The sequence below is a fragment of the Vanessa atalanta genome, chromosome 30 (assembly GCF_905147765.1).
Source record: "Vanessa atalanta chromosome 30, ilVanAtal1.2, whole genome shotgun sequence".
Classification (NCBI taxonomy): domain Eukaryota; kingdom Metazoa; phylum Arthropoda; class Insecta; order Lepidoptera; family Nymphalidae; genus Vanessa; species Vanessa atalanta.
This window is the reverse complement of record NC_061900.1, coordinates 874,044-887,734: the sequence shown is the minus strand read 5'-3', so window position 1 is coordinate 887,734 and position 13,691 is coordinate 874,044. Positions and strand designations below refer to the sequence as shown.

The 13,691-nt window shown below is 35.1% G+C and overlaps 1 protein-coding gene across 1 annotated transcript in view; it reads left to right on the top strand.

Annotated features, from left to right (window-relative positions):
• The window catches only part of LOC125075150 (cytotoxic granule associated RNA binding protein TIA1), a 58,307-nt gene extending 45,460 nt beyond the window's left edge, over positions 1-12,847 (top strand). The window contains exons 4-9 of the mRNA XM_047686767.1: positions 2,221-2,323; positions 5,911-6,091; positions 6,455-6,584; positions 9,252-9,424; positions 10,223-10,355; positions 11,452-12,847. Of these exons, the coding sequence (XP_047542723.1) occupies positions 2,221-2,323; positions 5,911-6,091; positions 6,455-6,584; positions 9,252-9,424; positions 10,223-10,355; positions 11,452-11,493 (762 nt within the window). The 3' untranslated portion in view covers positions 11,494-12,847. The remainder of the gene's footprint in view (positions 1-2,220; positions 2,324-5,910; positions 6,092-6,454; positions 6,585-9,251; positions 9,425-10,222; positions 10,356-11,451) is intronic.
• The last annotated feature ends 844 nt before the right edge of the window (positions 12,848-13,691 follow it).

The window sequence follows — 13,691 nt, the reverse complement described above, 5'->3', positions numbered from 1 at the left end:
AATATGGTTAGACGAACTGTGCTTTTACTAGTAAATGAATTTAGATTTTTTTTAATTTAAATAGTACAAAACAGAGTTTAGTTAGTAAGATTAATATATTTTTATTATTATAAAACTATATAGCGACGGTATTTAAAACGGGATATTTACCATGTTTTTTATTTTTATTTGTTGGAGCTCGATATTTCGACATTATCTACGTAAACACTGATTACCACTACCACTGTTTACCACTGTCAGTGTTTACGCAGCAAACGTACGAGAAAGGAGGTAGTCCGATATGGACACTTCTAATGCCGTCAACATCTACCCGCAAACGTCAGTCTCGTGAACAAGACATTCGTAGATAATGTCGAAATATCGAGCTCCAACAAATAAAAATAAAAAACATGGTAAATATCCCGTTTTAAATACTGTTAGTAATAAAAATAACCATGTTAATTTAAAATCTTATATATAGCGACGTTTATATAATATACGCGCCTCGCACTCACTTGGGAGTAGAAAGTGGCGGTGAGGTGGGAAAATGAGGTCATAAGTGAGCGTCATGCCGTTTGCCATCACGGCATACGAGTCTTACCCCCAAGGCGTGCCAATAGATGTTCCACATGGAAAAATATTTTTAAAATATGCCGCAGACGGGTTTTCGTTGGTAAATAAAAATACAAAAGAAGTTTCTAGTTAAATGAATACATACATACTATTAGTATCACGAACAAGCATAATCTCACTACGAATTCTATCTGACTACACAGGGTTAATAAGCCTCACTTTTACAACGGGATCCCAGAAAAAGTTAAAAAATTTTTAATTAAAAAAAATCGTTGATCAACATTTGTGTGTGTAAATATTACAAAACTGACTTCTTACATAGCACCTCAGGAATGAAACGATCCCTCCAGGCCGATGTAAATTAAAATATGAATAATTGCTTCGTAAATACAATTGTTGGAAAAAAGCCCGTTGCGTTTCGTTTCATTCGCCGATTCCTCTCAAGCCTGAGGTGTTTCTGTCTGAACATATGGTAGATTTTTTCTAAGTCAATAAGGATCTGTGCTTCTACCTTACTAGTATTATAAATGCTTAAGGTTGGATATATGTTTGTTACTCAATCTCGCCAAAACAGATGAACGGATCTCAAATGGAAGGCACAAAGATTGAGTATAGTCTGAAATAGTTCATTATTATTTATCCTGGCAAAATACACCTAACACATGCAATTATTGCATATAGTTTGACTTTGCTTTCAAATCATTTAAAGACTAAATCGAAAATGACGGTGCAGCCGTCACTTGCTTCGTTTAAGAAATTAAGGAACAAAACCGTCCTACAATGTGTGTGTTACCCAAAAAGTAAGGGAGACTGAAAAAACTTGAGAAGTACAAACGGTACACGTTGCTTCAACTTGTTTTGATAGGCAATGTTGAAGGTAAGAAGCACGCTGGACGTAGGTACACAAAGGAGCAACTGCTTCGGACAATATATATACAGACTTTCAAAACATCCTCCTGAAGTAAAAAGGTGAACTCCAGAAAACGAAGAATCTAAAATTGGCATTCAATATTATATCATATTGATTATTTCGCAACAGGTGACTTTTCTCAAAGTCACGTCGTAGTCATAATTAATAATGTATTTAGTTTTATTTATAAGCCGACATAGTCCACTCGTTAAAGCACATATTAGTTTTCGTGTGACTTTAAACTTACGTCTAATTTTCTCATCAAAATAAATTTGTGCTTAAGAAGGTTTGGTGGTTGATGAGTATTATAGTCCATTCCACGAGTATATCCTAAGGAACAGAATATTCGCTCCTCATTGGTCAATGCACGCAGCTAGAGATAAGCGAAGATGAATCCGGCGTGTAAGACAATCCTAAAAAATGACTTGGCTAACGAAAGTCACTCAAATCAAATCAAATCAAGTCAAATCAAAATATACTTTATCCAAGTAGGCTTTTACAAGCATTTTTGAATCTTCATTTAACAAACTATTTAAAGTAAAGCTACCACCGGTTCGGAATGTAGATTCTACCGAGAAGAACTGGCAAGAAACTCAGTAGTTACTCTTTTTCAACATCTACTATTACATTACTCCTTTGGGAGCTCGTTTCATGGAATGGATTTTATAAAAATTATAAATTGTCAGCTCTTCAGTCAAGGTTGTCAGCTCTATGAATAAATATGTCGTATTAAGCAAATTTATGTTTTTTTTTTTCAGGAGGCAGAATCCGCTATCACAGCCATGAACGGCCAATGGCTCGGATCCAGATCCATTCGAACGAACTGGGCGACAAGGAAACCTCCAGCTCCTAAAAATGAACGTAAGTCTTCTTCATGTTTTTTCCATTAATGAGAGTAAAGCCTTCACTGATCCGATACATCTAGTCTGCCCATAGTCCAGGAGATATCTAGAGCGGTTGATATGGGGTCTAGTGCTGTCGACGAAATATTATCATAGGTATCAAAAGTAAACGAAACTAAGGAACTACTTCTCACAGCTAATAACTATAAAATTGTTTGATCGACTAGTACATGTTACTCAACATTATATATATCCAGTAGAAAATATCTAGGCAACACGATTCAGGACAGTGACATTTTCAATCAGCGCCATCTATCGATATCAAATTGTAACGGAATTATAAACCTAGGCTTACCAAACATTGGGAAATAACCTTTCAAAATTATTTCGTGAAGCCAAACGCTTACTTGAAAAGGATGATAATTCTGTGAACATATATATATATATCTGTCATATAGAATTGCCATTTGATTGGTTTGATAGAGTAATGTGATTGGTATTTGCTGTGATATTTAGTGATATTTATACTGTAACCGTTTTATTATACTAAGAATCTTAAAAACTTAGTATAATAAACCGCAATATGGAGTGATGTGATATAAATAGCTTCTAGTCATAATGTTTTACTAGCGACTGGCTCCTTGGCCCAGTAGCTAGACATACGGCCTTAAGCTCCGAAGATTAGGGCTGGAACCCCATGTCTTCTTTAAAAATGCTATTAAACATCTTATATGGGGGTGAGGGCCCGATTATTTTCTTATGCACCAGAGAAGGGCCCTGGTGCATAAGAAAACTCTCACCTACCACTGTCTGTCTGTCTACTTTTCTGTAATGCTTTCACAGCTAAGCCACTGAACCGAATTTGATGAATTCTGATATGAAGAAAGCTTAAACCCAACGGACATGGGCTACTTTTTTAAAACTAACACATACGACCAACCCCCTTAGAGGGCGAAAACTAGTTTTCAATAAAGATTACTGACGAATTTCAACCACTGTGCGAACACTATTTAAATATTTACCATAACAAGTAACCTTTAATCTTAGTTCTGAATTTCCAACGTAATCTTAGTAAACTTATTAGAAAGTTTCTGAAGTGAGTTCAACTAGCGGTCTGCGCGTCTTGAAAGCTGGCAAGACTAAATTAATAAAGTAGAACTTCGCTTTACAGTGGCAAATTTTTAATTTCTCATTTAGTTCAAAACTGAGTTGTCTCTTTCTGTTATAGTTGATTTGATATTTGAAAGAAGAAGACAGCTTTATTTAACTAATCATGCTATTATACCCTGTACAAGATAGCTTGATCTTTTTGACAGATGTAAATTTTTCTGATCGACATAAGTTTGCAATGACATATTATTTTCTTAATTTAAAAATTGTAAAAATATTTTAAAAAATACATATAATACAAAAGTTCCAAAGATTCAACCGTTAAATTTTAAGACTTTTTCTATTATTATTGCTTCAAAGTAAAATTGAAATAGAAACACTTAAAGTAATAGACGCTTGTACAATGTTACATCGGTCGGACGGTAGGGACGCGAATAACAGGCAGTAACTGCAACAAGTATCGATTATAAAAATCCTTATGATCTTTAGATCATTGTTAAGTTATTGTTACGAACGAGGGTCCTTTTGGTTGGGGTCTCTTTGGCTAGTGTTTGGAGTGTCTTTAGCTGGTATAACTCTTTTTAGAAAAAAAAGTTAAAAAAAAATTGAATTCTAATTTGAATTACGCATTCCATCGTTCCATCGACTGTTATATATGTTATGTTTTCTGTTTCTCATCACTAGACCGTCTGTCAAAAATATCAAGCTAATTTGAACAGGGTATAATGTTTCTTGATGTAAAAAAACTATAATTTCGGGTTCAAACCCAGAATTTTCATGTAATTAATTTGTGTTTATAATTTTCTCGTGCTCGGCGGTGAAGGAAAACATCGTGGGGAAACTGTGTATTCCACCAACCCACATAGGATCAATGTGGTGGATTATGCTCCAAACCTTCTCCCCAAAGGGACAGGAGGTCTTAGCCCAGCAGTGGGAAATTTACAGGCTTAAAAATAACAGTGGCATAAAATAGTTTCGAATCGATCCCTTATTCTTAAGACCGATCTTTCCAAGGCAACCGCCAATCTCTCTATAATTGGCATTTCCTTGTCAACCACGAAGGCCGCCACAACATTAATAGCAAACTGCCAGTAGCAATCAAATCGAACGCAGACCGCACTCAACCGTTATTTTTAGGCGAAATAACGCCTGACGCTTCTCTAACGCACCCATTAAGGACCCGTCGATATAAAGCTGCCTCGACGACAAATCGGATTAGTAGTTCACTTTCACTCAGTTACGAACAAAAATGGTCTGTTTATAAAATTGGTACAGTATGCACAAAGTGGCCTCCTTGCCAAAGAACAGACGTCCCCCAATGACGTCTATCTCCTCGTCTAACGTGACGTAACGCAAAAATAAATTAAAACGTAAACCGATTATTTTCCTTTTAAGAAATTATTTAGTTTAAAAAAACAATTACGAGAATAATTGACAATTATGCTCATTTCATGCAATTTGAATTTTTTTTAAGAGTGGTTTTTACCCCCACAGGACATTTTTTTTTATAAAGGAAGTTAATTGTATGTCATATATTTCTTAAAGCGCCAATGTCTAGATGATTATAATGAGCCGAGATGGCCCAGTGGTTAGAACGCGTGCGTCTTAACTGATCATTTCGGGTTCAAACCCAGGCCCGCACCACTGAATTTTCATGTGCTTAATTGGTGTTTTTAATTCATCTCGTGCTCGGCGGTTAAGGAAAACATCGTGTAGAAACCTGCATGTGTCTAATTTCAACGAAATTCTGCCACATGTGTATTCCACCAACCCGCATTGGAGCAGTGTGGTGGAATTTGCTCCAAACCTTCTCCTCAAAGTGAGAGGAGGCCTTTAGCCCAGCAGTGGGAAAATTTACAGGCTACTAATGCAATGTCTAGAGGTGGTAGGGATCACTTATCATCTGGTGGACCATTCCGACCTATTAGTCTAGTCTAAATGTTGTACGTATATTATTTAAATGCTAACTCTATCTATTATTTACAAACAGATATACGAATAGATATTTTAACATATAAAATATATTACAGACTATTTTATTATATCTTTAGAGAAGGTTTGAAGCTAATTGTACCAATGCGTCTTGATGGATCCATCCACAAATGGAAGAATGCATCATGCAAGTTCCCTCACGATGTTTGCTTTCATAAGATGAATTATAAATACAAATCAAGCACATGGAATTTCAGTGATGCTTGTCTGGGCTTGAACCCGCATTCGTCGGTGAAGTTCGCGTTTAATCACTCAGCTATATTAGCTTAACAATATTATTTTAAGAGAAATATAGATCTACAATCGTGACATATCCCAAATTTATTTTTCCAATTATATTCGACTTCCAACTTGGGTTCCAAAAGCCAACACTGGTTACCAATTGTTCTCTCAGTGGCTGTGACAGGCAACAATGCGTTCATTACAATGCAAGATATTATAAACTTACATTATTAATATTTAAGGACGATAATTGATAGAATAATATTATTCGTTACTTTCCAGTAAACTCCAAGCCGTTGACATTCGATGAAGTTTACAACCAAAGTTCACCGACCAACTGCACGGTGTACTGCGGAGGTCTGACCACAGGCCTGACAGAGGAGCTCATGCAGAAGACTTTCCAGCCCTTCGGCACCATCCAGGAAATACGCGTGTTTAAGGATAAAGGATATGCTTTTATAAGGTAAGTTTCCTCAAACAAAATCTTTTATAAATAACCTTATACCCAAGGCGAATGATCCTTCCATTTTGAGAGTCTTAAACTTGGTGTTCCAGCTTTCTGGCCATTCATTTATTACGTAAGACTATATCGCTTGTTTTTACGCCCCCCCCCCCCCCCTATTATAAGAAAAAATAAGAATAAGCCGACCCCCTCCCCCTCTGTTTAATATTTATTTCGTAAGAATCTAAAGGAAAAATTGAATACACGTTTGATTTTAATGTTTATGTTTCAAAGAATCAATTTTTTGAAATATTTATTCGTAATTTCAAAGGTACTAATAATCTTTAGTCAGAATTCGTTTATGCAATTGAATTTTCTTTACAGATTCTCAACAAAGGAGAGCGCCACCCACGCCATCGTCGCTGTCCACAATACGGATGTCAACGGGCAGCCAGTCAAGTGTTCCTGGGGCAAAGAATCCGGAGATCCAAATAATGCCCAATCTCAGGGCCAGGTATGGAACATATCTATTTTTTATAGTATAGGTGGCAAACGAGCAGGAGGTTCATCTGATGGAAAATGACTACCAAGTGGACATGTGCAACACCGGGCGGTGTACAATAAAATTTATAGGCTCTTTCCTTGTAGGAAAAACTGAATAATCTTGTTAACATTTTTAACTTAGTAATGTTGTGTTTGAAGGGTAAGTGAGTGTAAGGGTAACTACTAGGTTAGTTATGGGCGATGATGACATTCAAATGATCCATTTGCCTGCTTATCTTTTTCCAGTACATATTTTTTTTTAATCTGTCTGAATTTGCATTCTGGTTTTCCATTATAAGCTAGCCTACTAGACCAACGACCAATTTCATTATCGACAAATATTGTCATTTGTAAAACAGAAATTAAATTATTAATTTGTTTGTTGACAAAGGTCCCTATTACCCTTTTCAAACAAAGGCCCTCTAAAAAAGGTTATACATATTTGTTTTTTATTAAACATGTGATAAAACATAATAAATAAATTATATTTATTTAGGACCATATTTCGGTAATGGAAATGTGTTTTTATTTTATTGCGTTTTTTTGGAAGAAATATTTTGTACCTTGAACAAGTTAATTTAAAAAAAAATGTATCGCGTTTTCTTTTAATCGATTTTTTGTAACTTGTACTTTGGGATAATGCAGCCACATATCAATACGAAATTTGTCTTGCGAATATCCTGAGTCCGAATTCCTTGAGAAATCAATTTAAAGGAATAAAAATAATCACTGTGGTTAAATACCATTAATTTAAAGAACAAGCAACAATGTATGTATGTACTTTTACAAAAGGATAGGATATAATTGGAAACCGTTCAAATGTAGAATTAATAAAAAAAGTTAAGAAACGTCTTTAGGCGGTGGTGAGTATTTACCATCAGATGTCCTTTGCCTCGTCCGTCGAATACATAAAAAAAAATGATGAATGTCATATATCATTAAATTCAAATTTAGATGTCAAAGTTTATTTGCCTGTAGATTCAAACTCAAGGGCGTTTCAAATAAAATACATAACGCTCTTATTAGTCGACAAAAAACCCGCTGATTCTTTCAGATCTTAAATCTGTACACATCTGAATCTATGACGTATTTTTAACAATTAATAAGCAAATTTAATTTCTACATTGAATAAAGATCTTCCCTTTGATAAGTCATAATTTAATTCGTGTGATGTTAGGAGGGATTTAAGATAAGACAGATCATTCATTATATATGCGAAGATCCATTATTTATTAACATAAAAAGATACATTTAGCCGAGAACTGGGTATTATTTGAATAAATTAATTATTAATCACTGATTTGCGTCTTGTATCTTTTTATATTAAATTATTAATGATACTTTTAGTAAATTGTATAGGTATATATGCTAATATAGGTTGAACGCGTTGATCTCAGGAACTGCTCCCATTTGTAAAGTAATTGTTAGATAGCCCATTTATTGTTAGGCTATAGGCTATATACGACCAATAGGGGCGGAGTATCAATGATAAATGTTGCAAAAACAGTGGATAATCTGTTTGAGAACTTCCGTTGTTTCGCTGCGTAAACGGCGAGTTTCACAAAATGACGGAATCTGTAATATAGCCAAGCGAAGTCGGGACGAGCATATAGGTATCATACATAATGTGTATTATATTTTGTCTAGATCTTCGTAAGGGGTATACGTCTTATACATTTCTCAAATTCATTCTATGAAGAGCGTGTATTTTTTTTTTTTGCTATGTTTCTTCTCTTGGGGTCAAGCTGGTTTCATACCAAGTTTCATAAAATTCGGTTAAGTTGTTTAACTTTGAGAAAGACAGACAGTCAGACAGAGTTATTTTCGCATTTATTATATATTTTATAAATAAGAGTCCGTTCACGGCTTCACCCTCGTGTGATGGGGGAGGGCAGGTGTTAGGTATAAAAGACTTTAATCCGTTCGTAATTGAGTATATTAGTAAGAATTAACTGCCTCGATGGTCTAATGGATATGCAGATCCCGAGATTCTGGGCTCGAATCCCAGTTCGGGCCAATAAGTCTTTTTTGTCTTGGGTTTTTCTGATTCTGATGAAATCCTCGGTGACAGTTCGAAGTCCCGAAGTTGAAAGATGTACACTCTCGTGCCGCAGAAAGCACTTAAAGCCGTTGACATGAACTCTTTCCGGTCGTATCGGGTTTTACAATCCCATTGGATTATGATAATGCACCTGTGTTGGCGCACACCCTTTTTTTATGATATCGGTAGATGAACGAGCAAATAGGCACCACCGCCCATAGACAATGGTGTTTAAAAAATATTAACCATTCCTTACATCACCAATGCGCCACTAACCTTGGGAACTAAGATGTTACGTCCCTTGTGCCTGTTACACTTGCTCACTCACCCTTCAATCCGGAACACAACAAAACTGAGTACTGCTGTTTGGTGGTAGAATATCTGAATGAGTGTGTGGTACCTATCCAGATAGCCTTGCACAAAGCCCTACCACCAAGTAAACTTATGCTCTATAGTATGTCCTGCGGAGTTGGTATCCCTTTGAGATTGGCCACTGTAACTGAAATCGGTCAGAACATATCATCGTTGGCAAGAATAAAGATCATTAACTATTAAATTTAATCTGTGTAAATTAATTAATATCTATTATATTTACAGCTTGGTGGCACAGCGTATAGTCCATTCGGGGCGTACACGGGCGGTGTACCCCCAGCGTCTTACTGGTACAACACGTACCCCCAACAACTCGGCGGGTTCTTGCAAGGCGTACAGGGGGTACAAGGTTACTCTTATGCGGGACAGTTTGCCGGCTACCAGCAACAGTATATGGGGTAAATTATTTTATTATAAAAATACGAAATTATATTTTATTTTTATACATTAATGAAGAAGACTAGGGAATCGTACTGTAAAAGCTTGAACTACGGTAAATCTTAAGATTTTCCAGTAAAAGCTAAGAATTACCGATTATGAATGGTAAATGTCCATAAAACTTTGAGATTCGAAATTTAACCATCATTCAATTGGTAAATATTTACATGTTAGGTTAGATTAGGTTGGAATGGTAAAAGTCCGAAAAAGTCGTCCCTTTATAGTAAATACTTACATTTACCAACTCATGAGCCGAGATGGCCCAGTGCATCTTAACCGATGATTTCGGGCAGGCACCACTGAATTTTCATGTGTTTATAATTCATTTCGTGCTCGGCGGTGAAGGAAAACATCGTGTAGAAACCTGCATGTGTCTAATTTCAACGAAATTCTGCCACATGTGTATTCCGCCAACCCGCATTAGAGCAGCGTGGTGGAATATGCTCCAAACCTTCTCCTCAAAGGGAGAGGAGGCCTTTATCCCATCAGTGGGACATTTACGGGCTGCTAATGCTACCAACTCATGAAAATCTTAAGATTTACCATTTCGAGTCGTATACATACATGAATTTAATAAATGTATTTTTTACTTTATTTTTATTTAAGCTTTCATTTGGAAACACTGTTAGCTTTTAATTTAATATAACACCATATTCTGTCCGCGACTTTGCTTGCGTACGAACGACAACGACAACGACGTGAATATATAAAAACAAAACGCACTTTCAATATTTCACATAGCTTAATATTGGTTACAGAATGGGAGGAGTTCAACTGCCCTGGGCCCTGGGCGGTGGTGTGGGTGGTGTTGGGGGAGTGGGGGGTGTTGCTGCTATGTCTCAACCACCCCAAGTATTGCACTACCCAGTCCAGCACTTTCAAGTCCAGCCGGTGAGTTGATATTCAACATTTAACAAAACGTTTAAACCAAAAAATATTTTTATAAAAGTGACCGGCTAATGCTTTTGAAACCTATTTTCATCGGTAACAGCCTGTAAAGGTCCGACTGCTGGACTAAGGTTTCCTCTCTCTCTAAGGAGAAGGTTTAGAGCTAATTCCACGATGCTCTAATGCGGGAGACGAGACAGCAGAGAGCGGACGGAGATACGTGACGGTATGAGAGAGCCAACAAAACGCCATGTTACATCAAGAAGGTTTTTTTCACCAGTTTTTAGTTCAAAACTGTGTTGCAGAACTATCGATAGTTTGACTATAATTGACCTCGACAACTATTCAGGATATCGATAGTATCGTTTTGACTAATACTATCGATACTTTCGATAGTATCGATAGTGTTGGTCATGGGGAGCTATCGATACTTTCGATAGTATTGACACGTGACAAAACTATCGATAGCCTATCGATACTATCGCTAATACTTTAACTATCGATTGTCTATCGATAGTGGACTATCGATATGCAACACTAGCTTCAAAATAGTTAAAGTTTAGATAAGAAGCTCAATGATTTTTCAACATAGTAACTATACGGTTGCAGTAACTAAAATTCCGCAGAATTTTTGAACTTTGCCTTTTCATAGATTCAAGTCATTCGTAAAAAATACATTGGTAAAGAAGGCATATTATTCGATACAAGATATAGATGATAAAAAAGCGTCGAGTTAACGCTTGTTGACTTCCAGGCAGGAGACGTAACATACATATGTGATTGTATTTAACTAACATGACTGTATTTTTAGATGTTGAAAAAGAGTACCCACTAAGTTTCTTGCCGATTCTTCTCGGTAGAATCTACATTCCGAACCGATCGTATCTTTACTTTAAATAGTTTGTTAAACGACGATTCAAAAGTGCTTGTAAAAGCCTACTTGAATAAAGTATATTTTGATTTCTTGGAAAATAAAATAAAATTATCCTTTATCCTTTCCCTGGACTCAAGCCATCAACATACCAAATGTCATCCAAATCGTTTCAGCTGTTTAAGCGTGAAGAGAAGATTTATTAAAATTGTTATATATTTATTGCAGATCGGAGAGGATGAGTGGTTGGCTCCGAGTTTGCTCGTGTGAGGCCAGCGAGCCGCTTCCCAAGATCCTTGCTGCTGCGCACACAAGGAATGGATGCTAAACTAACCCCCCCCCCCCTTAAACTATACCCAGACAACACTCCAAATCTTGTTGTTTTGCTATTATGTTGTTGTAACAATTCTGTTGTTATTCTAGTTATTATATATTTGTTTTAATTCCGCTATAGTTTATGCTTCGTTATCATATATGTTTTCAACCGAACGATCGCTTGAAATGTACATCTGTCTTCTATGAGCAATCTAGTACTTGATTTTATTTAATTTGGTAATTCCTTCCATTACAAGCGTTCGGTCGGATTGTGATTTCGTTATTTAGAAAGGGGAATCCTCTGTCGCAGGGAAGGTTCTGGGCGTATGTGGCTTAAAGCCTTGCATATAAAAGTCTCGGAGCGGTATATGTCTGTCGAAGTGGAGCATAATGTGAGTCATTCTAACGAAGTATTTCTTTCTATCGCTGCTTGAAACTGCGTCAAAAAATACGCGGTAACATTAGATAATATATAGTTAATTATAAGTAATGATAAGATATATAATTAAGACTATATCAGAAGGACGCGGGCCAATTGGTTGCGAAAAATAAGTGTGACATTTTTTTTTTTTTTCGTGGAATCAAGCAATGTTACGGTACCAAACATCAATAAGCACAAGTCTAGGATAAGATTAGTGGAAAAATAATGTAGATTTTTGGAAAAATGTTTAATAGGGAACCTAGAAAAATGTAGGAAGGGTACAGAAAGCGAGTGAGCGTTTTTTAAGAAATTTTATATCCGCTGTGAAAGCCAGGTGGTGACATACATAGATATTAACAAAAAAAAAATTATACGAATATGACGGAAGCTATACAAAGAGGTTTTAGTATTTTTTTTTTCTGGACGTCATTACTATGCCAAATCAGATCCGTTTAATTAAAAAAAAAAACCCACGACTTTTATATAATATATAACTATATGGTTATAAAAAAGGTTGTGTCTATATGTAAACAATGGGCTTGGAGATCATTTAAAAAAAGGACTTTGGGGAAATACATACCGAATCTTAGACAAAATATTAGATTTATTTAAATTTAAGGGAAAAGAAAAAATATTTATTGTCTAGATTATAAGAAGCATTTAATCGTTTACTGTAGTTAGTCTGTAATGGTGTGCGTGGAAATTTGACGTTGCGTCTGACGTTTATTTAAAAAAAAAAAATTTTGCTGTTCTTTTTTCTTTTTCGTGTTTGTACCTCGATAGAGGAATACTAGAATTTTTTAATGGCAACATTATTGAAACGGTAGTCACTATACTAAACTACTGACTTTTTTGAAAACTTTTTAAAAAAAAAATTTGGCGTACAGAAACGCCCTCTATCATATGAATATTTTGTAAAAAAAAATATATTTTATATATTATATTAAATGAGTTATTGTTTATCTGTCGTAGGTTCATTTCTATTTTGTATCATTTGTTTTGCATGTAGAGAAACTGAGAGACATATCGCTAGAAAAAAAAAAAAAAAAATTATTATAAGATATAAAAATTAATCTAAATTTACATATTATTTCAGCTAATGAACGAATTGGCGTGTCAATTTTTTTCATCCTGTCAATCAAAGCGTTGAGTGTGTTACAAAAAAAAAAAAAGATGAAGATATTAAGTCAAGAATATATCAACAAAAATGTACGATAGCTGAACTCGAAAATAGATAGAAAAATTTAGCTGTAGTCTTAAAGCTAGTTCTGACGATAAAATGAATTAATTTACGCCTATAATCGCTTCAGTAGACGGACATAGCGAATAGCTATAATACGTATATATTCAAATAGATCTAAGGTAATATTAACCAAAGACGGTTATTCTATCGGTAAAGGTTTAAACTTTTATCTAATAACCGTCGATGCCTTTCTCTCGTTGCTATACACTTCCCTTAAAGTTTAATGATACGTGCTACATTAATATATAGGTACGGCTCTTCTGTTTTAGGTATATGCTTAGGTATTTAACATTAAAATTAAAAAAAAAAAACGAAATTGTACCATTATAAGATGGATAAACTAGCTAGTTAAATTGCAAGATTTATTGAATTATATTATATATACAAAATTATTATGCGAATAATATTGCATATATTCCTTAGATAGGCTATAAAATGATTTCATTTTTTCAATTTATTTTTTTTTTTTAATTTTTAATTTTATATTTT